General features: G+C 34.3%; 1 protein-coding gene across 2 annotated transcripts in view; it reads right to left on the bottom strand.

The window, feature by feature from the left end:
- Positions 1-25,947, bottom strand: part of LOC114338637 (maternal protein pumilio-like) — a 443,967-nt gene that overhangs the window by 82,253 nt on the left and 335,767 nt on the right. For both annotated transcript variants that reach the window (XM_050644229.1, XM_050644222.1), the window contains one exon: positions 9,374-9,740. In XM_050644229.1, the coding sequence (XP_050500186.1) occupies positions 9,374-9,740 (367 nt within the window). The remainder of the gene's footprint in view (positions 1-9,373; positions 9,741-25,947) is intronic.

Here is a 25,947-nt window from a genome sequence, read left to right on the forward strand (position 1 = left end):
ATTTGGGCAATTGCATATTAAGTTTGCTGACTAAATAAAACCCTTTGTTTGTCAGACGCGTGGGCTGACCCAATTCATCTTGCCGCTAAGAAAGAGTATACATTAGAATCACTCCTTCGAGTCAATTCAACGAGTCAAGATGTGGCGTTAAGGTTGATCTGAACCCCCCCAAAAATAAACTACACATTCAAAAAATTTGAAAAAAATTGAGAAGGTATATGTGATCACTAGAAGTATTTTGACAAATTTTGAGCAAACTTCATGTTTTCGTTTTCGAAAAAACTCAAAAAAACTCCTTTTTTTCAAGTATAAAGCGGGAAAACTAAACATACAATTTTGTTAATTTTCTTACAGCATAAAGATATAATCCTAGGAAATATTTATGAATTTTTTTAAAATTTTTGAATTTACAGTTTTGCCACAGTAGGAAAAAATAATATGTTTCGGCTTATAATAAAGCTGCCGGTAAGAAATTGGATAAAATTTCAATAACAACATATATAAAACTGTAACAATGGAAAATATTTCCAATAAAATGTTGAATATTTTTTCCTAAACATATGAAAAATCTCGTTAAACAAGAATTATATCTTGAATTGCCGCTAAGAATTTGTGCCGCCATGACATTGCGCCATCTACACCATCGGTAATATTTATGTTCGATAGATAGCAGTGCCTTCCGCTTCAATCGCGTCACACAGAACTTTATCCTAACAGCGTTGCCATATCAATTACTTTGTACAACAAAATGTTTTAATGTTAGTAGGTAATATAAGCCTACTACTTAACGTCTATTTATAACGCATCAACGTGACCTTCTGAAATTAATTTAACTACTTTTGTTGAAATATTTTCAGTCCCCTTGGCCGTATTAGATTTTGATATATTTAGGGCCGGTACTTTCTGTTTCGATTAAACCCTAGTTGGCAATTGGCATTTTAATGTTTTTAAGTACCATAAAGTTGTCTTTTTTTATTTGTATTTTTTCATGTATCTCTTATCTCTGAAGCTTTGTATTTGACTATATTTTGAATTGGAATTGGAGCATAGTCTTCATTTGTCTATTGGCATTTTAATGTTTTTAAGTACCTTAAAGTTGTCTTTTTTTATTTGTATTTTTTCATGTATCTCTGAAGCTTTGTATTTGACTATAATATTTTGAATTGGAATTGGAGCATAGTCTTCATTTGTCAAATAGTGTTTCTAATAACTACCATCCATGATATTTCTCTTTTGTCGCACTTTTATGTTTATTAAAGATTTTAATTGAAATTATTACTTTATCTTTAAAATTTTCATTGTCCATTACTTTTTGCATTTGTGGTGAGCTAAATTTAAGGGAAAACAATTGGACGATATGTAAATAGATATGGAGTAAGAGCAGTAAATGACCACTTCTAAAATTAATTGAGGAGAGGTTAAAAATATTTTCACCTTCATATTAAAAATAAAAAAGAATCAATATACAAGGAATAATAGGTAACAATCAATTTTAAAAATCTTACATCTATATTGATTTCTTCTCTGTACAAAAACAACAGAAATAAATAAGACAAAAGAAAAAATGTGTTGTCACTTAATAATAGGTATGTTAAATAATAGGTATTGATTAGTCTGATGGAAGTAGAACTTAAAACTGTTATATGGAGCTAATCTGGATCGGTATAAATTAAATGAGAAAGAAAAAAATCTAATAAACAGTTTCTTTAAGAGCAGGAAGAGAAAGATTATGGAATATTAGAAAATGAAAACGGCGCGGCAGAATAATCATCGATAAAGAAGTAAAAAGAGGAAACGCGATAACGATATCTGGAACAATTGTTTTATCTGATAAGAAACGAAGAACAGCCAGAAATTCCTATCAAAATAAAAAAATATAGTAAAGCAGTGTGCATTGTTTCTGTGTTTGAAAAAGGTTATGGGTTTTTACGAGCTTGTCCGGACGGGTCAGTAAGTGACAATAATATTGTGGAAGTTAGTGACTGTATTCATCCCGAGAATATACATCTCTAGAGGCAGCCGAATCCATAAAAACATGTAGCTTGTTAAGTGAATGTCCCTAAAGAAAACAATGACTTCTTCTTTAGCCTGGTTGCATCCACTCCTGGACAAAGGCCTCCCATTAGTTCTCCACTCTTCTCTGTTTTGTGCTATTTGGTACCAGTTTCTCCCCACTTTTGCTTTGAAGTCATCTAGCCATCGTTTTTGTGGTCTTCCTCTGCTACGACTATGCTCGCGTGGTCTCCAATGTAAAATGTTTCTCGTCCACCTTTCGTTGTTTTGCCGTGGCACGTGTACTGTCCTATCCAGCTCCATTTCATTTGCGCAATTTTTCCAATAACATATTCCACCTTCGTCCTGTTTCGTATGTCCCATTTCGAACATGTTCTCTTAGAGATACTCCTAAGATAGCTCGTTCGATGGCCCTCTGTGTTGTTCTTAATATATTGGCTGATAACCCTGTAAGTGTCACGGTCTCCACTCCATAAGTCTTATCTGGTAGAATACAACTGTTGAGTACCCTTTTTTCTAGATTTATTGGTATCTTTTTGTTTTTCAACACATCACTGAGTCTTGCAACTGCTGCCCAAGTAATTCAGATTCTTATAGCTATCTCGTCCGTTTGATTCTGTTTGCCTAGTTTGATCGTGTGACTCTTCGACCCTTTCGATCTCACTTCCAACTAAGTCGATTCTGATATTTTGATTTGTCATCACTTTTGTTTTATTTAAATTCATTTTTAAACCGCCTTTCTCAGATTCATGTTTAATCATCTTTAGTATGTAGATTGGTTCTTCTGTATTGTTGCTTATGAGCACTATGTCATCGGCAAATCTTAGATGACTTCCTTGCGTTATTAATTCCGTTTAATACGGTCCAGAGTTCTATGGAATCGAATGCCCCATTGTACAGCAAGAACAACAATACAAATGAAATATTAACGGTAGGCGGCCAGCAGTCTGAGAGAGTAAAAAATATATTTACTGGGAACGGTAATCACAGAAAATAACGATTATACTCCAGAAATAAGAGAGAGAATTGAAAAAGCACGTGCCAACTTCGTGAAAATAAAAAAGATTTTAAGCAGCAAAGATCTGATATTGGCCCTCAGAATAAGGCTAATTATATGTTATGTACACAGTGTGCTTTACTAAGGAGCGGAATCATGGACATTAAATCGAAATGCAATAAATCGACGAGCAAGACAGAGAAGAACTAGTTTTGATGTTAGTGAAATAGTTTTGAGTATTTTTTTCTGTTAACAATCATTTTTAATATCTTTATTATAACCTTTTTGGACCTTATTCTGCGGTATCTCATGAAACTGATTACGCAAAAAGATCTCATGGGAATATTTTTCTCAAGAAACACGATGTTTTCGCCTTGCTTAAACATATTTTGCCGAATTTAAAATCAAAATCCTATTCTTTTCTTCTATTCTTTTTCTATCATACATTGACTTTATTCTCTCAGATATTTTTAGTTCTTAACACGTTGATGAACAGAACGTCTATAGACGACATTTTTAAAATAACGAGTTATGACAAAAAATCGGTAGATTTTTTGTCACATTACATCTACAGATGCATATGAAATATAATACAACATCCATGATGGTCGTCGTCCACATGTTTACAAAAAACATATTGTTTCCATAAAACAAATTTAGCAATTTGGCTATTACACTGGCGGACAAAAAATTTAGGTCACTAGATGAATTATTTGATGCCTTGGATTTCCTAAACCTGTTGTCTGATTTGAATGATTTTTTTAGTATGTTATAGCTTTATTATTTAAGAATCTTAATGTGTTAATATTGTTGCTAGACAGGTAAATGTCATTTTATACCGGGTGTAACAATCATACTGTGTTTTTCCTTAAAGTTCGGAACACTCTGTGGCATATTATAGTACCTATAGATAAAATATTGAGATTAGAACTCAATTGTAGCCTTAGGCTTTCTTAACATTTTCTTTTCTGATTCATTTGCTTATAATGGATAATAAAAAAGTTAGGTACTTTAATAACTAGCCATGTTCTTCATCAATACAGGGTGTTTCTAAATAAGGGTGACAAACTTTAAGGGGTAATTCTACATGAAAAATAATGACAATTTGCTTTATAAACATATGTCCACAAATGCTTAATTTCCGTGATACGGGATGTTGAATTTTTTCTTACCAACTGACGGTTTATTTCTTGCTCTAAAACCGATTGAGATGTGCAACTGAAATTTGGTAGGTTTTAAGAGGTAGTTATTGCGCATTGTTTGACATACCATTAAGAATTTTATATTCACCATTGGCGTGCATACGGGTATAAATATTTTAGATACATCCCGTATGCACGCCAATGGCGAATATAAAATTCTTAATTGTATGCCAAACAATGCGCAATAACTACCTCTTAAAACCTACCAAATTTCAGTTGCATATCTCAATCGGTTTTAGAGCAACAAATAAACCGTCAGTTGGTAAGAAAAAATTCAACATCCCGTATCACGGAAATTAAGCATTTGTGGACAATGTTTATAAAGAAAACGGTCATTATTTTTTCATGTAGAATTACCACTTAAAGTTTGTCGCCCTTATTTAGAAACACCCTGTATTGATGAAGAACATGGCTAGTTGTTAAAGTACCTAACTTTCTTATTATCCAACATAAGCAAATGAATAAAAAAGAAAGTGTTAAGAAAGCCTAAGGCTACAATTGAGTTCTAATTTCAATATTTGAGGCGTCCAGAGCAACAGTGGCCTAACCCACATCCCACAATTTTACCAAAATGCTTTTAATACATTAAAGTTATGCATTACTTCAGTGTTTTCAGATGCAGGGTGGCTGAAGCAACCATTGCTTGAACTAGTCTGCATCTGAAAACACTTAAATAAAGAATAACTTTAATGTAATAATATCGTTTTGGTAAAATTGTGGGATGTTTGTTAGGCCACTGCTGCTCTGAGCGCCTCATTTTATCTATGCTATAATATTCCACAGCGTGTTCCGAACTTTAAGGAAAAACACAGTATGATTGTTACACCCGGTATAAAATGACATTTACCTGTCTAGCAAACAATATTAACACATTAAGATTCTTAAATAATAAAGCTATAACATACTAAAAAAATCATTCAAATCGGACAACAGGTTTAGGAAATCCGAGGCATCAAATAATTCATCTAGTGACCTAAATTTTTTGCGCACCAGTGTATATTCTACTTTGCAAAATTCATATAGTGTCAAAACACTTGCATTTGACGCACTGTCCGTCAACGTGTTAAAAAGTTTATGTATAAACAAAATTTGTGCTAATACACTTTTACAAGATTGCAAGCGGTCATAAAATTTTATTACCATTTTTCAGTGTGAGATAAGAGATGACTAACAACTGGAATATTTAGTTACCGAGAAACATAATATGCAATTAGTCTATGATGTGAGGCCGCTCTCGTCTGAAAAAAATTCTGATTTGGTTTCTTTGCGGATTCCTATTCAAAAATGTCCCCTTTAAATAAATCAGAAGGGTGCCGGCGAAATTTTTGGGCAGAAATTGTCTAAACAATGTTTCTAAAAAAATTCACAAGATTGGTAATTGGTATTTAGTGTAACTCAATCTGAATCTTTCTGAATCTATTTCGATTATGACTGGTCGATGTTGGCTGAGGGGGGGGGGGAACTATGGAGTACGGTTCGGAAGCTTAAGAGTAGTTGCAACTGTGAGTTACTCGAAACCCAGCATAGATCGAGGTTGCGCCTTTGCGCCATCTCCTATAAAAGAAAGTAGTTTTATCTTTTAGACTATGAATAAGGTGAATATTGATTTCTTCGGCCAACTCCAGGAGTTTGCCCTATTTACATATGGTGACTGCTTAAGTCCTGTAAACTGTAGGTTGGTTGTTGGTTTTCCACAGTTTTGTCGTGCGATATGATTGGCGTATGTAATTGGTACATTGTAAATAATTAAATAAATAAATAAATTGTTTAAAAAACTATGGTAATATACAAAATTTAAAGAGAAGTAGTCCCGGTTGTGTGGTAGCTCCCGCATGAAAAATGCTTCCCATTCAGTTTCTCTGGAATTCCTGCTCAAAAATGTCTCCTTTAAACATTATGAGAAGGGTGCCGGACGGCATTTTTGGGCAGAAATTGTTTAAATAACTTTTTTCTACAACCGTGTTAAAAATGCAATTTTTAGCACTCCATACGAGCATTAAAAATGCTACTTTAAGGCACTAGTGCTTTAAAATTTTTGAGGCACTGCAGTTAAAAGTGAATTGTCAAATTGTGAAACGTCAAAATATTTATATTTCATATTTCATTTATTAACATTAATATTAATAGTACAACTTGCTCAATTTGAAAAAGGTAGTTTAAAACGTTTTGTAAAATTTAATTTGAACTGTATTATTGCATTTTTAACACGTTTGTAGAAAAAACTATTAAAATTTGTTAGAATATACTTACAACAATAAAAGTAGATGTTATTCTATAGTTGTTATGTTATGATTTACGTATTGACAATATAGACGGTTTTGATGTAATGTCAAGAAAAATATAAAAATGGGATGTCAGTCAAGTTCAAGTAAAAGTTTTTGTAGGTATTGTCATTGTCCTGTAAGTGAGAATGAATAAATTATAATTGTTGATATATAAGACGTTTGTAGAAAAAATATTGTATGATATACGTGTTAAAAAGTACATTTTTAAGGCACTGATGAATTGCAGAATTCGCTTCGCTGATTCTGCAAACTTTCACATGCCTGCCTTAAACGTGTACTTTTAAACTTTTAACACTTATATCATAAATAACTATTAAATTTTATTTTTAACGCCCATAATTAACAAGTAAAAAACAACGATTTATTTTTGAAATAAGCCCCGGTTACCCAGCAAAATCTTAAAATTAAATGTTTAAGCTTCAATTTTAGGCACTTATCAACTACAAAAATAATAATAATTATCAGTTTTCAAGCCTCTAACTCGAATATGCGTATGTTCGCATTTTTCAGATTTTAAATCGCTTATAACTCAAAAACTGTGAACTTGTCAGAAAAATGTAAACAAACTTTTTTATTTAGTATTACCCTAAAAACCTGAAAAAATATTTTCCCGTGCAAAATAGAAGATTGTTGAAATAGAACCTGCCGCATCGGCATTAAAATTGGATGGACGCATAATAACATCAACAAATTGAACGAATATAATATAGCTCATAGAGAAAGCTTTTATATGAAACAGATGGTCACGTTTATAAGGAGGCTTGTTGACGAGGGATGTTACGGCCGCAGAGCGGGCGGTGGTGAGATGACGGTGACTACGGACGTTGTCAGATCTATGCACCTCCATAGCACCTACTCAGTTGGAACGCAAAATCCTATGCTAAAACGTTACAGGGCCTTAACTTCTACTCACTATATATTCTTTGATACATTTTAAAAAGAACGGTCTAAATTTAAGACAGAACCGACTACTCTTCATAATTTTGAAAAAAAAATGTTTAAACTTTAATACAAGCACTTGGCTATTTCAGATATATTAATATACATAAATCTAAGTTTTTAAACTTCGAAAATGCGTATTATCGCATTTTTCAGATTTTAAATCGCCCTTAACTCGAAATCTATCAACTTTTGAGAAAAATGACAACATACCTTTCTTGTTAGAATGGATCAAAAAACCTAAAAAAATATTTTCCGGAGCAAAAAGGGTGATCTTTTAAATTTCTTAAAAAAAAATTTTTAAACAATTTCTGGCCAAAAATTTCGCCCTGCGTTCATATTTCCTTAAAGAGAACATTTCTGAATAGGAATCCGCAGAGAAACCGAACCATAATTTTTTTTAGACGGGAGCGGCATCACGTCATAGACTAAATGTTTCTTGCTAACATTACATTTTGTTATTAGGCCTTGATAAAATTACTGTCTAAACAATTTGGCAACAGGGCCAATTGAGCCAATGGGTGTAAGGACAGAATAGTGTTCAGGTTTCTACATTATTACAGAGTCATCATGTAGAAATCTACAATTAAGTTGAAAATGTTACCACAGTAACATGCTACAGTGCAGCCATCTCTAGGATCAGAAACAAATTAATTAAGGGTTCATATCAACCTTAAAGACATTCATTCGTGTCAACTCGAAAAGTCAAGATGTGTCTTAGGGCCGGTTGTTCCAACGCTAATCAAGAAGTTGATTATAATTAAGTCCCCTTAACAACCATCAAATAACAACACCCCTCATTCGTACGTCAATCAGTTGATTGTAATCAATTATGTTAATTACCATTATGATAATTAAAATAATTGATTGATTAATTAATTATTAATTAACATAACAATTATTAACATAATTGATTAATAAATCTCATAATAATTGTAATCAATTATGTTTTCAGCAACCCAAACAAAGTTGACATTGACAGTTGGTGACAGTAATTAAATATTTGATAATGATCAGTTGATTCCATTTTTGATTAGCGTTCGAACAACCGGCCCTACATTTAATTAATTTATTTTAATAATAATTATATTCAGTTGATCCTTGCCAATTTGCTATTTTTATGTAATATAGTTTTTAAAATTGTTGTTACTTTGGAAAATATGGCAAGGAAATCTTTTAACATATATGCTGTCGCTAATCCATGGTTTCTCATTCAAGTTTTTCGGTCTACTATTTATATTCTTGTCCCCCTTTTTGGGAGGCACTTCCTGAAGCCTTCTACAACACATGGTCGATGATTTAAACACGTTGAATAATACAACGAATTAAAACTGCAGCTGCCTTGTAAGAACACAACCCTACAGTTCGACTATTCCTATTCCGTTCCGCAGAACCTTAAGTTCGTTTTACGGCTACTGCTGGCGTAAAATTGTCGCCCGTGAAGCCTAAGGCTACGTCTCCACGGGCGACAAATTTACGCTAGCAGTAGCCGTAAAACGAACTTAAGGTTCCGCGGAACGGAATAGGAATAGCCGAACTGAACCGACTACGCACAAGTCCTGTAGTCGGTACAGTTCGGCTATTCCTATTCCGTTCCGCGGAACCTTAATTTCGTTTTACGGCTACTGCTAGCGTAAATTTGTCGCCCGTGGAGCCGTAGCCTTAGCCTAAAGCTATATGCAGAATTTGCCTGTTAATATTAAAAACTCATTTTATTTCATTTTTAATTGTAAAATAAATAAGATTAGTTAATTTCATGTTTTATTTGTCCCTTCCAAGATTCATTGTTCACTTTTTCAATTGAGATAAGATTACCTTACACCTGAGTTACTAAGCTAGATGAAGCCTTACCAATTGGAATTTTATTGTTATACATTAACTTTCTGTGATAGTTCGAATGTTATAATAGATATACATACATGAAAACTAGTACTTACTTAAAACCGCCTTTTTCTTCATCTGGTCCGACTTGTCCATTCTGTACAACCACGACCTGTTGCCCGTTACATTCCTCTTTCGGACTTTGAGGTTTATCTTTGTCTTTGTCGCAATCTTGAAGAACTAGCGCACGCATACGAGGTTCCAGACCGCCTGGTCCTCCCGGTCCTCTATCGCCCACCATGCTATTGTCTTTACCGGTAGGTGATGTACCTAGTACGTATTCGACCATTTTGACGCCCAAACCACCGTTATCGGAACCGCGTGGTGACAGGATGCTGCCTCCGCCACCATTGTCGCCCCCGCCTCCGCCCGCGAATCCACCCGCTCTTCTTCCCATCGCCAACGATGCCGATACTGCATGCTCTGAAACAAAAAAGAAATCGGATCAAGTCAAACTTTACACAACAAATTTAACAAAGATAGTTACGATTTTAATTCTTCTAATTCAGCGTTTCCCAAACTTATTTTTCCGTGGCCCGGTTATTTTTGAGCTTATCCTTCGTGACCCACTAATTTTTTTGTATACCCTGGTATGTGTGCAAGAAAACATTTATTTTAGTTTTATAAAATATACACTCACCGGCACAAAATTCCGCCACCCAAAATTTTTGATTAAGTTTGGCAATTTATAATTTTATTATTTGTGCTCCGATTTTTAAGATTCCTGCAAGAGTTTGTAGGTACATGTATTGATATCGTTTGGTATTATTCCGTTAAAAAGAAAAATTTGCTTGCATGGCATTATACAGGGGTGAATGAAAGCGTTGTATTTTCTCCTTACTTTAAAAAATTCTTTGGAAAAATGGAAGAGCTGATTTTGTTTCATAGTCCGGTCATATTATTCCGGAGGCATCACTAAAATTTTGTTTTTGAATTATCCGAATATGTATCTCTTTTCTTGTAAGAGCTGTACCATTTTTTGTAAATAAAAACACTGATTGACTCATAAAATAGAAGTTGGATTGATAAGATAAGAGTGGCCTGCACGCAGCCCAGATCTCAATCCTATTGAGCATTTATGGGATGAATTAAAAAAAGGTATTCGCCGTCATCCTAGGCTTCCAGAAAATTTGGTATAGTTATGGCCCTGGTAGAGGAATATCGGGCTATTCCCCAGGCAAGGATAACACATCTTTATTCGATGCCAAACAGATTGCGAGCAGTCGTTGCTGCAAGAGGTGGACTAACCCACTTTTTGTTGTTAATTTAGTGCGTTTGATATTTTTAATTAAATAAACCTTCAAAGCAGTGCTTTGATTTACAGCTCTTACAAGAAAAGAGATATTCGGATAATTCAAAAAAGAAAACCCTAGTAATACCTCCAGAATAATACAAAAGGAGTATGAAAAAAAATCAGCACTCCAATTTTTCCACAGAATTTTTTAAAGTTAGGAGAAAATATAACGCTTTCATTTTGATACTGGAATGATTACAAATGACATCAATACATGTACCTATAAACTGACGCAAGAATCTTGAAAATCGGAGTACAAATACATAATAAAGTTACATATTGTCAAAATTAATCAAACATTTTGGATGGTGGAATTTTGTGCCGATGGGTGTATTTTAATAAAGAATCATTAGCTCAAACAAAAATGTAATAAAACAAAATAAAAATCAAATACTTTATTAATGAGAAGTATTCAGTTGTCTCTGGTTAACTAAAAATTTCACGTTTGGAGGAAAAGATGTTAATATTAATTTTATCCTCAGATACTTCCAAACGGTTTCTATATTTATTTTTGAGGAAAACCGGTGTTGAAATCCCCACCTCACACTTATAGGTTTTAACAGAAGGAATTAGAAAGTTTATCGCCTTTTCTGCTAGAACTGGGTACTCCTGGTGGCAGGACAACCAAGAATCTATCAGTGGTATTTTGTCAAATATTTCAATATTTCAATATGTCAAATATGTCAATTTTGTCCTTGAATGCTCTATCACACGATTGTTTAATTACTGACTTAATATCTATATAAGGATGTTCTGTGTCGGATTGTACTTTAAATGGATTCCGTATCCAGGCTTTATTGCTGTGGATGGGGAGATAATATTCCTTCAGATTTGCCTCCAGTCCTAGCAGGGGTTCCTTGAAAGCCGCTGAAATCTCATCCGACAATGAATTCACGTTATACTCTGTTTTGTAGTTCTGTTAGCTTTGTAATTTCCTGCTTCTGCGCGACGTGTCCACAAATTAAGTTTTTTTGTTGCAGCTTTTTCCTTCTCCTGTACTTTAAATACAATTACATTGCTACCTTTTAATGTCATATTTAAATTATTGTTGGAGAAGTCAAAACTATCACAAAGATAGCAGTGGCATTAGTCAGAGCGCGGCCTTAAAAAGCAAGATATGAAACGGCGAAGCTAGACGACCCGGCATTTTGCTTTCGTGGCCCGGTACCGGGTCGCGACCCACCATTTGGGAAACGCTGTTCTAATTTATAATAAATTTTAACACTTAATTTATTTATAATCAACTATTTTCAAAGGGAAATAAGCCACAATTTTACCAAAAAAAAAAATTACGTTTCGTAATTTTATTATTAACGTTTCGAAGCCAAAATCGGGTTTCTTTGTCAAAATACAAAATACTAAAATAAACAACAATGTTGTTGCTAAGTAAAAACATTCTTCTAATAATTTATTTAATCTGACTCATTTCTAATGGCAATTCAGACGTATATTATACATATTTTAAAGTAGAAGACTTTAAAATGATATCGCCAATATTTATGAGTTGCGTTCCTGGGACGACTTTACTAAAAGATAGTTCATTCGATTACATGAAATCAATCCCAACTCAAGAATATCCGTCACAAAAAAATCATAGCATGTGATCTGTCTTTAAAAAGGCAACCAAATGCAACGATGACAGTAAAATTCCCGCGTTAGAGATTCCATAGTAAATCACGAGGGAAAACCAGGAAAAAACCTCGAGATACCATCCCGACATCGTCTTACATTTAATTTACTTTCAAAAAACTAATACAGTGGAACCCCGATAAGTCGGCCTCCGATAACCTGGAAGTCCGGCTAACCCGGACCGATTTTCATCAGACAAAGCAAACATTTTTTCACTTGGACTGAGTTTTTTACCAAGAATTAAACAATACTGTACACAAATGTACGTAATTTAGATGTACTGAGCATAATATGTATTTCATGATTTTGCAATTATAATGGAGTTTGTCTGTAAGGATACCGTATTTTATTAGAGCCGCTTCTTTGATTTTCCTCTTTTTACTATCTGATTCTTTCAGGACTATACTTGAATCTCTCCACTGAACTCTATGTTCATTATCCCATGCGCGTTGACATATTTGAGATCTATCAAATTCTCTATTTTTAATATAATACTGATGTTCACTTATTCTAACGTTTAATGGACTTGATGTTTCATCTAAATAAAATTGTTCGCATTTTTTTGTTCTTCCTTGTTCATTGTTAGGTTTAGTTTTAGATAGAATAGATCTCAATGTGTTTGTTGTTTTGAATGTTGTTGAAATGTTGAATTTATTTCCTATTGTTTTAAGTTTCTCGGATAGTCCTTTTATATGGTATTGATATTTTCCTCGTATTATTTCTTGTGAATGTTTTAGGATCCCGTTCTAAGTTGTTCTGTTCCATTTGATCCAATCTTGACAATTCCTTATTTATAAACGATAAAGAATAATCATTTTTTAATAAAACAGATGTTAACAATTGTTTTTCTTCTAAAAATGAATTTTCGTTAGAACAAGTAATTTTGGCTCTGTCATATAAGGATTTAATGATTCCCTTTTTAGCGTTGATGTGATTTGATTTGTAGTTGAGATATCTATTTTTTTTTTGGTAAAATTGTGGCTTATTTCCCATTGAAAATAGTTGATTATAAAAATGCCACAAGGAAATAGCTTCAGAACAACATTAATTTATTTACTTTTTATTTTTATTTATTTACATTCACTATTTACACTAAAACATATATATGTTATATACATTTATCTCCCGACAATATAATTCGGAAATATTCTCTATTTAAATACCGAATATTCTAGACCTGGCCTGGAATAAATTGAATAAATGGATTTGAATACACTCGGACAAGGTGACGTCTAAATCAGGTACGCGTCAATTATCGAAGCAGGTAGAATTTCTGAGCCAACGGGTAAACAGCTGCTTCGTTCGGCGCTACATTGCCAGGGCGTTCGGTTGGAAATCATAACAATGTAAATACTGTTAGGCTACTGATCCCATATCATAACGGTAACGCTACCTCTCTTCTAGAACATACTAGTGAACGCAGGTGCTTACCAAACACATATAGTCGAGGGTTCTAGCGATCAAGATTTAAGGAGACCTGACGTCACGAGGAGTCCTCGGCGAGATTTCCAGAACAAGTGAGTAGACGATCCGTTCTAGTGCAAGTGAACGGAAGATAATGGTTCATAAAATATAAAAATATAACGATTTAGATTTATAGAAGCAGTCTGAGTTATAAATTCGTATCGTAATGACTGAAGTACAAATTCGTATATGTGTAGAATTGTAAATATTTTATCTTAAATTTTAATTCTCCTGTATAAAATTTGTCTTAATTATAATTAAGAGCACGAAATAAGAGCCTCACTCATATGGACCTACGTCGGCCCAGATGGGTGGAACGGATTGGGTAAAATTAATTAATAACAAAGAAATACTTTATTATTCAACGAGCATGTAATGATGGCTATTACTCACGATGATGAAGTTTGCGACACGAGCCGTCGACGAGTGTTGCAATTCATCAGAGTGAGTAATAGCAATTATAGTCGGTTCGCTAAACTCAGACGCAACTGGCTAGATATTTTAGTCGATAATTTTTTTGTTTTTTGCCAATTTTGCAAAAATTGGCAAAATTACTAACTATTTAGTGATTATTAACTATTTAATAATTATTTTTTGCATATTTTACTAAAATTGGCAAAATTACCGAATAAAACATCTAGAAAGTTGCGTCTGAGTTTAGCGAACAGACTATACATGCAAGTAGAATGATATTCTTTTTTTACGACCTTTTTTATTTGGGTTAGTAGAAAATATAATTATCAACTACTAGCATTATTCAAAATCGAAAGACCTTATTTTTCATAAGAAATAGTATATTAATCAACGAGCATGTAATGATGGCTATTACTCACTCTGATGAATTACGACACTCGCCTATTACATGCGAGTAGAATACTATACTTTTTCTACGACTTTTTTTTATTTTAATTAGTAAAAAATATAATCGTCAACTACTCCGAGATTTAAATTATAATAATTTACAAAAATACCTGTAGCGTGATTAGTGTAATTACTTCTAATTACAATAAAACTAGCGGTTCGTAATTTATATACGACTTTATTTATATAAGTTACAGACGAATTTATCTTATACACTAAACTTATTCACAAAATATGCCCGTATTTATACCCAGTTGTTATTCTGGAACAATCGACTCCCATCTCGAGCTATCGGCTTGTTCCGCCTACGTGACGTACCTTCCAGAATTCTCCGGCGAGGCCTAGCACATCCGATTACGTCATTCTCGAGGTGTTTACTGTTATACGGGGATCGGCCAAGATTTCTCTTCCGCTACACTGCTCCCCTCTTAAGATCTGAGCGTCTCGATCAGCAACTCTAAATGAAGGCCCAGGATGGCGGAATCTACACGACTCTCCAGCTCTGCATACACCCTTCAAGAAGAAATAACAGTCTACTGTCTTTGAAGGGTACGACATCTTCGGGTTCATGCAACACACAGTGATTTGTACACCAGTTCCTCTGAAGACCACTTCAAGCATGCTTCTCACAATCTTCCAATCCAGATTTTCTACTGCATGGCCTATTTTTGGTAAAGCCAAATTTTTGATGTCATAATTACACACGATTTTCTTCAAATTAGTTAGAGCACGCCATATGTTCTCGTAGCTTGGCGTGTCCGTATAAGACTTTCTGGTCACCATATACAGCAAAGATCGAGGACCATCTTCCAATCGCAGTACTCTTCCAATTTTAGGCTGCTGATTTCTTAACTCGTCCAGGCGGCCGAACTTTCTATTGAATACGGACGATATTCCTTTAGTCATCTCGAGGTCTTGGGCAACACAGTGGGCCAGAGAGACGTTTTCTGGAACACCAAACAGATCTTGCTGAACTTCTGTGGTCACGCCGAATCTAGCACTCTTTCTCGCTGCGTAATTTGACATAAATTGATTAAAACTTGGCTGTGCGACATCTTTCATCTCCTGTTGGAGGACTCGTGCTTCTTCTGTTTCATTTGAGCCAGCATATGGTGCAAGACGATTTATGTGAATAACTTTTGGTTTACCGTTTGGCAACTTCTTAATTCTATATATTACGTCATTTATTTTCTTCTTAACTTCATATGGACCTTCCCATTGTCTTTGCAGTTTAGGACATAAGCCTCGACGACGTTGCGGATTATAAAGCCAGACAAGATCACCTACTTCGAAGCTTTCATTCTTGCATCGAGAATCATATTGATCTTTCATTCTGTCACTGGCTATCTGGATGTGTTGTCGGGCAAGTTCATGAATGTTGTTCATTCGTAATTTCAGGCGGTCAACGTAGTCTTCGCCTGCAACATGTTCCTCGGAAGGTCCGCAGCCAAACTCTAGGTCGCAGGGCAACCGAACTTCACGACCCAACATCAGGCAGGTTGGTGTTTGACCTGTAGTTTCATTTACGGCCGAGCGGTAGGCCATCAGGAATAAATGAATGTGTTGGTCCCAATCTCGCTGATGTTCAGATACAACTTTGGACAAGTGTTTACCCATCGTTCGGTTCATCCTCTCGACCATCCCATCTGATTGAGGATGCAGGGGTGTTGTTCTGGTCTTATTGGCACCAATCAATTTACAAACGTTTTGGAAAAGAGCTGACTCAAAGTTTCGCCCTTGGTCGGAGTGGATCTCCAAGGGAACACCAAATCGGCTAAAGAATTCTTTAACAAGTACCTCTGCAACGGTAGCAGCTTCTTGATTTGGTAATGCATAGGCCTCAGTCCATTTTGTAAAATAATCCATGGCTACCAGGATGTATTTATTTCCAGCATCGGTTTCTGGAAATGGACCTGCAATGTCGATAGCTACTCTTTCCATAGGACTTCCAACATTGTACTGTCTCATGGGTGCTCTCTTTTTAGCAACCGGACCATTACCGGATGCACACAGTTCACATTTTCGGCACCATCTTCTTACATCATCTTTACAGTTCACCCAATAGAACCGTTCTCGAACCTTTTGCAGAGTCTTCGTAATACCAAAGTGTCCACCTGATGTACCGTCATGCAACTGACGCAATACTTCTGACACTTTACTTTTAGGTACAATCAACTGAAGCTTAGATTCTGTACCATCATCGTTCTCAAAGGTTCTGTACAGAAGATCATCTTTTAGTATCAGGCAATTCCATTGGCTCCAGTAGGCCTTGACTTCCGGACTACATGCACTAATGTTTTGCCAACTAGGTCTCTCACCTCGACGCATCCAATCCAATACTCTTTTTATACACGGATCGTCTTCTTGGGCTTCTTGTAACTGTTGTGGCTGCCATTGCTCATTAACGACGGTAGTTCGTCTCACAGGGCAAAGCTGTTCATCTACTTTAAGCCGGTGATTACAACTTTCACTGCATGGCCGTATCGAGGAAGCATCTGTATTTGAACCAACTCTTCCAGCCCTCTTCATGCGTCTCTTCGGCATCGTGTCACGAATCACCCTCCGTACCATTTCCACCAAACGTTCATCTTTTCTCTTATCGCCTTTTTCCACGGTTATTACTCGATTGTTTCGTGAAGCTTGGCTAGCTGCTTCGTGTTCCAAGGCAATAGCAAGTGCTTCATCTAAAACTTTCGGTCTTGCTAGTCGTAAAGCTTTCTGTAGTTCACTATCTTTCAGCCCATTGACAAAGGTATCTACCGCAATTTCTTCTAAAACGCTGTCTGGCACCTCCGGATAAGCCAACCGCACCACACGAGCCACATCTGCTTCAAATTCTTGCAGATTCTCACTTGCTCGTTGACTTCTATTTCTCAGTTGTGCTTTGTATACTTGTTGTAGATGGGCATCTCCATAGCGTTTTTCTAGACGAGTGAACAAGGTCTGGTAACATTTTTCTTGACCCTTAGGAATTGATCTTAATATATCTGCAGCATCACCTCGCAAAGCAGCAGTCAAGGAAACAGCCTTTTCTTGTTCGGTCCAATGGTTGGCGGTCGCAATAGCTTCGAATTGTCTAAGGTATATGGACCAAGAGGACTTCCCATCGAATGGTGGTAATTTAAATCTCATATGATGCGATGTTTCGTCTCTCGGTGTTTCATCCTTCACTACAAGATCTAAAGCTACTGCATTAACTGATGGTTGTACTTTTGTATCAGTTATCATGCTCTCTAGTTGTTTGATCTTCTCTTCTAGCATTTCTTTATTGTCGTCTACACTTTTCTGTATCTTATCGAATGTTCTGGAAACTTCTTCAAATTTCTCGTCGGTCTGTCTACAAACGTCTTTTATTACTTGAGAAACACTTTCAAATTTCTCATCGCTTTTTCTACAAGTTTCATCGATCTTTTGAGAAATGGTTTCGAATTTCTCATTGTTTTTTTTACTAACTTCTTCAAGTTTCTCGTCGCTTTTTCTAGAAGTTTCATCGATCTTTTGAGAAACACTTTCAAATTTCTCGTTGTTCTGTCTAGAAGTTTCATCGATCTTTTGAGAAACACTTTCAAATTTCTCGTTGCTTAACTTAGAAGTATCATCAATCGTTTCAGAAACAGTTTTTAATTTCGATAAGATTGCTTGTTCTGCTGACTGGAAGTGGAACGTCTCTGGATCATCTCCGTTCTTCGTTAGGACTTCCTCGAGTCGTGCTTGTAGGACTATCTTGAGCCCACTGCTGTCCAGATCCCGTTCCTCTAGCTGTTCACGGAGCTGTTTTACTGTAAGTTCTCGTAGCAACATCTTTGGTCGGCACACACGTACTTTCCAAAATGTCTTTTAAAAGTCTTTCCGAATACCGAACAATCAACGCACTTTAACTATTCCCGACGAATAAAGTCCAAAAGTCTTTTAAAGTCTTTCCGAATACCGAACAATTAACGCACTCCGGTTATTCCCGACGAATAAAGTTCAAAAGTCTTTTAAAGTCTCTCTGTAATTCACTTATTTATATCGCACTAAGTTTACCGAACACCGACACCAACTGTAGCGTGATTAGTGTAATTACTTCTAATTACAATAAAACTAGCGGTTCGTAATTTATATACGACTTTATTTATATAAGTTACAGACGAATTTATCTTATACACTAAACTTATTCACAAAATATGCCCGTATTTATACCCAGTTGTTATTCTGGAACAATCGACTCCCATCTCGAGCTATCGGCTTGTTCCGCCTACGTGACGTACCTTCCAGAATTCTCCGGCGAGGCCTAGCACATCCGATTACGTCATTCTCGAGGTGTTTACTGTTATACGGGGATCGGCCAAGATTTCTCTTCCGCTACATACCTAAATGCTGTTTACCCCTAGTACGTGGCTGTATAATTGGTTGCCTACTATTACCACATTCTTATTTATTGTAAAAATACAACAAGAAATCAAGTCAATGCAAGTTCTATTCGTTTCCGAAAAATGATAAGCATACATTTGTACCTACTGTCAGTGAATCTAATAAATAGGAAATGGCTATTATCGGTGGGCGTATTACGTATTTCATATATATTATTATATTAGGTATATATAGTTAAATGTAAATAAACATTGTAACCATATCACAGATTAACCCAACTATAACTATATATACCTAATATAATAATATAGGTAACAATATATATTATCACAATATAACTTGAAAAATAAACACAATATTATATTAGTTATAAATTCCAATTAACACAAACAAATTGCGCTAATGTCACTGTCACTAAAATAAATGATAAACGTTCAAAATTTTTAGTAAACAATATATAAACGTCAAAAATATACTGACATTGTTACAGTTAAATTTCCTTTAAAAATGTTTCGAAGTTAATTATTGATATAAATTACAATAATTATTGTATTAAATAAACAAGTTTAAGTAATTTTATTTACAGTTTATATATGATTAATATTAAAAATGGCATGCGCCACTTGAATCTAACTTCAGCCCGTGAGTAATGACCTGTGAGTAACTTCTGCCCGTGAGTAATGAACTATTACTCACGGGTACAGTAATGGGTGCTATTATCTATGAAAAAATAGCGAATTGCTATTAAACACGAGCATTTTATTAAACGGTCGTAGAAAAATATATTTTATATAACAACACTGTTTGCCCTCTTTGAGCTTACGAAACAATGAAACAGACAGTTGACATTAGTGTCATGGAATGGAGGAGGCTTTTAAAAATAAGACATATTTTAAGGCAATACACGAAAAGGAACGTGTGCTCTCAATAAAAATTTATTGTACAATCAACAGTCAGTTGAATTCATTGATATAAAATATAAAACAGAATTCATTGATATAAATTTCATATCCGTAAGCCCTTTTACGGAATTAATAGCGATTGTTTATATTTACCTTTGAATAACGTCAATCTTAAAATCCTTTCGAATGTAAAAAACATTTTTCGAATTTAATTGTTGATATAAATTACAATGACTATTTTATTAAATAAGCAAGTTGTAAGTAATTTTATTTGCTAATAGGTATATTAAAAGTGCCATGCACCACTTGAATCTAACTTCAACCCGTGAGTAATGACCCGTGAGTAACTTCAGCCCGTGAGTAATGACCCGTGAGTAACTTCAGCCCGTGAGTAATGAACCATTACTCACGGGTAAAGTAATGGGTGTTATTATCTATTCAAAAACAGCGAATAATGAGCATATTATGAAACGGTCGTAGAAAAATAAAATTATTTTAATACAATAAGTAAACAAATAATGCCTGCGAATACTGCATAAAATGGTGTAAGTCAGGATTTAAAATGATGAATCTGTCGATCGCCTGGAACGTTCTAAATTTTAGAAAATAAGTATGGGGAGAACCATAATATAGTGAGCCACTGATGCAGCATAGGACTGAACAAAGAAAAATCAAAACGTAATGGTACAAGTACACTTATAAGTGTCCAGTAGTGCGACACTATTATATTTTGTCGCTTTTACTTTTTAGATTATATTGCGATAACTTTCCACGAATAAAAATACATGAAGCACTAGGTAAATGAACAGTTTCTGGTACACTGATAATACCATCTAAAAACAACAAAATAAATACCGAAGAAACTTGATAGAATGATTTTATCCTGTGACGGACATTTATTCACTGAAAGAGTTACTTACAGACAAACTTGATGTTGTAGCGTTTTCATTTTCTTAGTAATGCCTCAAAATTTTGATTGTTACCAAGATACGCTGTATTTCGAGTCCCATATAATTAATTTCATCTGTGTTTAGACTAGTTAAAAAGTGCATAATACTTCGACCGTGTAACCGATTTAGTATTATAAATACATACGCACTTTCTCGAAATACTAATTAAAAATGTTTATATTAACATTTTCTGAGTTTTCTGGCTATTAGGGCAGTCAATGAAGGTATGTGGTTCCGATTTCCATCCTACTATATCGATTTACGTGATATTTTCACAGTAAGTAGCGAATAGCCCAAGAAACAAAGTCTACCCTATGCCGATGTGTGCTTTTGTCTTGGGGGCGGTTCCCACTCCTTCTCGGGGGTGGAAAATTTTCTGCTTAAATAACTACGGAAGTTGCTAGAGAACCCAATACTAAGCAAAAAAAATGTTTTTTCGAAAACTCAATACTTTTTCAGTTATTCCTGGTTGAAAATTGGCCATTTTCATTGAAACATTACACCTTTTTAAACGGTTTTTTGCGAATACCTTAAAAACTATGCATCTAACTAAAAAAACCATATAAAACATTTTTGTAGCTTATAAAATAACAAAGAGATTTTTTCCTTTATGAATGTAGTTATAACACAAAAAGAGATAGGGTAAGTGAAAAAAACTTGTTATCTTGGTGCATGCTCAAATCAGTGTATTTAACTTGAAATAACAGATAAACGGTCGATTTTAGGTGTATAATGCTACCAATAACTTTTATTGTGCTTGAAAAGACCTTTAAAATAAGCAATATTAAATGTCGATTACATTCAAACTACGCGAGATAAACTGTAAAAAATTTGATGACTAACGTATTTTAAGAAAAAAATGAGAAGTATTTTTAACCCCTCATCCATAAGAATTTAAATTCATCGTTTTCCTTCTACAATACATTTTACTATAGTGTTCTTTTTATGTTCAAAAAGTTGGGCGGGTTTAAAATGAATGGTTTTTGAAAAAAATAAGATCAAATTATTGAGCGCATTTTTAAATTTTCTTAAAAATTTTCCTATTTCTCCATGTAACTCGAAAATGATAACGAGAAGCCAAAAAAAAAGATACCATACAAAAATGTAGGTTTCTTCTAGATAAACATATTGATTTTATTTTTTATAACAGTATCTCGTATCATTTTCAAGTTACATGGAGAAAAAGGAAGATTTTTAAGAAAATTTAAATATGCGCTCTATAATTTGATCTTATTTTTTTCAAAAACCATTCATTTTAAACCCGCTCAACTATTTGAACATAAAAATAACACTGTAGTAAAAGGTATTGTAGAAGGAAAACGATGCATTTAAATTCTTGTGGATGAGGGGTTAAAAATATACTTCTCAATTTTTTTCTTAAAATTCGTTAGTCATCAATTTTTTGCAGCATATCTCGCTTAGTTTGAATGTAATCGACATTTAATATTGCTTATTTGAAAGGACTTTTCAAGCACAATAAAAGGTATTGGTAGCATTATACACCTAAAATCGACCGTTTCTCTGTTATTTCAAGTTGAATACACTTATTTGGGCATGCACCAAAAAAACAAACTCTTTTTACCTACCATATCTCTTTTTGTGTTAGAAGATTGAAGAAGGAACGAATCTCTTTGTTTTTTTATGAGCTACAAAAATGTTTTATATAATTTTTTTAGTTAGATGCATTGTTTTTAAGGTACTCGGAAAAAACCGTTTGAAAAGGTGTTATATTTCAATGAAAATGGCCAATTTCCAACCACGAATAACTCAAAAAGTATTGAGTTTTCGAAAAAAATTATAGAACAGTTTTTGCTTAGAATTAGGTTCTCTAGCAACTTCCGTAGTGGTTTAACCAAAAAATTTTCCACCCCCGAGAAGGGGTGGGAACCGTCCCCAAGACAAAAGCACACATCGGCATACGGTAGACTTTGAATAAGGAGATATTTTTAGGCTATTCCTAAAATTTCATTAAAATCCATGGCGTAGGATTGAATTCGGAGGTAATAACCTGTTCTTGCTCTCATTGACTGCCCTATGTAAGGTATGAAAAACTTTATACCCTAGTATATAATAAGGTTACTGGGTTATAAAATAAAATGATCTTTCCAGCGCCGGGACTAAATGCAGAAGTACCTAAAAGCATGCCTCACATTGTCCCACTGAGAGGCTCAATCGTCAAATAATAAATGAAAAACCAATGACAGGTGTGTAAAGAGATAATAAAAGTCGCGAATTGGAAAGAGAAAGCTGTATATAGGGTGAAATAGATGGAACTAGTGACGAAAATGTCATATTGAAAATAGTACGGAAAGAACATGTACAGTTCATCCCAAACCCTTTTTTCAGTGTGTCATTAACTTTGACGTCATATAGGATTTTAAGAATGTATCAAATCATTACATGACATTTTTGTTAAATCTGACAGTTGTCAGAATATTTATATTTATATACACATCAATATTTACGCATTTACCCCCTCTGTGGCTCAGTGGTAAGAGCGCCTACCTTTGGATCGAAAGGTCCGAATGGTTGTGAGTTCGAATCTCACCAGGGTCAGAATTTTCTTTTATTATAAATTAATAAATGAAAATAGTTTCTGTCCTTGTGGGATCGGTACTCACCGGAGGGACCGCAGACATTCGGATACAATTAGCGTCTCTTTGCAAAGACAATGACGTCGACTTAGCAAAGTAACAAGACACTTACTCAAGACACTTACTCAACACACACACTACAAATGACACTAGATGCCTAACTGCAAAAATTCACCGTACCTACTTACCATGCCAATGGCCATTAGTTGTCGAGGCATTAGCTAAATAAAAAAAAATATTTATACAAATATTTACCAGAATATTAATATTTAAAATATTTTAATGTAAAAATCAATAAATATAAAATCAAATTTCACTATACAATGTCCGAATATACCAATGACAAAATATTTATATTTACGTCGCTGAAAAATACTAACCTAGAAATTACAATTGTCATTTTACCCAAAAATATTGTGAAAATACTGTCACAATCGATTACTTTTGTGTCAAATTATCTTTATTCGCATCATTGATTGGTTATTTATTTAGAGTATTGTAATCGCCAACCAATTATACATCTATAAGTATAAGTCGTTTTAATATTCAAATACCCGTCAACGAATAGATATTTTTTTAAGTTCAATGTATAATAATCACGGAGGTACGTTTTTTTCCGTCACTTTCATCTGTATTGCGTTAGAGAGAATGCGATAATCTATGAAACACTGAAAAAAGGGTTTGAGATGAACTGTAGGTAGGTAATAAATGTTTGTATAGTTTTAGTTACTTTTAATTTTGGGAATTTAAGTATTTAATTTTTATTGTAACCTTATTACAGTAATAATGTTTTTAGGCCGGTCAGATCATTCAAGCCCATAGAGCGAATATATAATAATATATAGTCAAAAAAGATCACATGGAGCAACTACCCTCTGTGACATCTGCCTTCGCGCCCAAACAGTGGTAAACATAATTTTCTGCTCAATGATTAATTAGTAAGGCCTGAGGGAGTGTCATGTAAATCCTTGTGATTACCATAGCCGATTGTATATTCATGGGTTTTCCTTCAATTATGGTAATCAGTAGTAATTTTAGAATAAAAAGGAACGGTTAGGGTATTGCTTAAGAAGACTTTATCGTTTCTTTATTAATAAATCGATCAGATTTAAGAAAGTCACAACCTAATGAAATTACATACACTGCGCTCAAAAAAAGTGATACATGAATTTGTTCCTGCACAATCCAAAAAAACAAAAATATTGGGGTTGGCATTTTAGTAGTTTCGTTTCCAAAAATCAATTATAGGTAGATCAACTGACTTGAGGTTTGCAATTCTTTGCCGTCTTTAAAACAAAAACTTAACAACAAAATATCAGAAACTAAACAGATAATGCCGTTTTCAACATACTTATACTAACAAAGCTATTTAAGAGATGTTTCCATAATAACAAAATCCCTAAAGACTGGAACGAGAGTCTAGTAATACTCAAACACAAAAATGAGGCAAACTTGACATAAAGAATTATAGACCTATATCGTTGCTCAGTCAAGAATTATGTGAATTATTAACAACAGGTTGACTTAAAAATAGATAATTACAATCCGGTAGAACAAGAAAAGGACTAGGTACTCGAGAAGCTCTCTTCGGTTTGAATGTTCTTAAACAAAGATGCCTAGACGTTAATCAAGAAGTACATGCATGTTTTACCGATTTTGAAAAAGCGTTTGACAGAGTACGCCACGATAGGCTAAGAGACATTCTTGAAAGAAAAGACATAGATAATAAAGATCTGCGAATAATTCTCAACTTATATTGGAATCAGAAAGCTAACATCAAAATAGAAAATGAGATATCAAAAGCAATAGAAATTCGTAGAGGAGTAAGACAGGGATGCATTTTGTCACCACTGCTATTTAATGTATATAGTGAAAGCATCTGTCAGGAAGCCCTTTTGCAAACAAATGAAGGAATCGTAATCAATGGAGAGGTTGTAAATAATATTCGATACGCGGACGACACTGTACTAGTTGCAAGAACAGTAGAAGAATTACAACGATTACTTACAAACATAAATATTGCTTGCAGCAATTATGGCATAAACATTAATATCAAAAAAACCAAGTATATGGTCTTCAGTAAAATCATGACACAACCAGCACATATTAGTATAAACGGCATTCAAATTGAAAAAGTATCAAGTTACAAATACTTGGGAACTTTAATAATCGAAACTGGAGACCAAAACAATGAAATAAAAAGACGTATCGAAATTGCCATGTCCACCTTCATAAAGATGAGAAAATTCTTCTGCAACAGAGATATAAGCATCCCTCTACGATTAAGAATGCTAAGAGGCTACGTACTTAACACACTATTATACGGTGTAGAGGCCTGGACTCTCAAACATAACAACATAAAAAATATTGAAAGTTTCGAGATGTGGTGCTACCGTCGAATGCTGAAGACGAGTTGGGTTGAAAGAATCACAAATCTTGGTAAAACGAAGGATAGGAAGAGACCCAGAAATTTTGTTAACGATAAAACGAAGAAAACTAGAGTATTTGGGTCACCTGATGAGAGGTCATAAACACGCATTACTTCAAAATATAATGCAAGGAAAAATAGAAGGAAAACGGAAT

Source organism: Diabrotica virgifera, chromosome 1 (genome assembly GCF_917563875.1).
Source record: "Diabrotica virgifera virgifera chromosome 1, PGI_DIABVI_V3a".
NCBI classification, from domain to species: Eukaryota; Metazoa; Arthropoda; class Insecta; order Coleoptera; family Chrysomelidae; genus Diabrotica; species Diabrotica virgifera.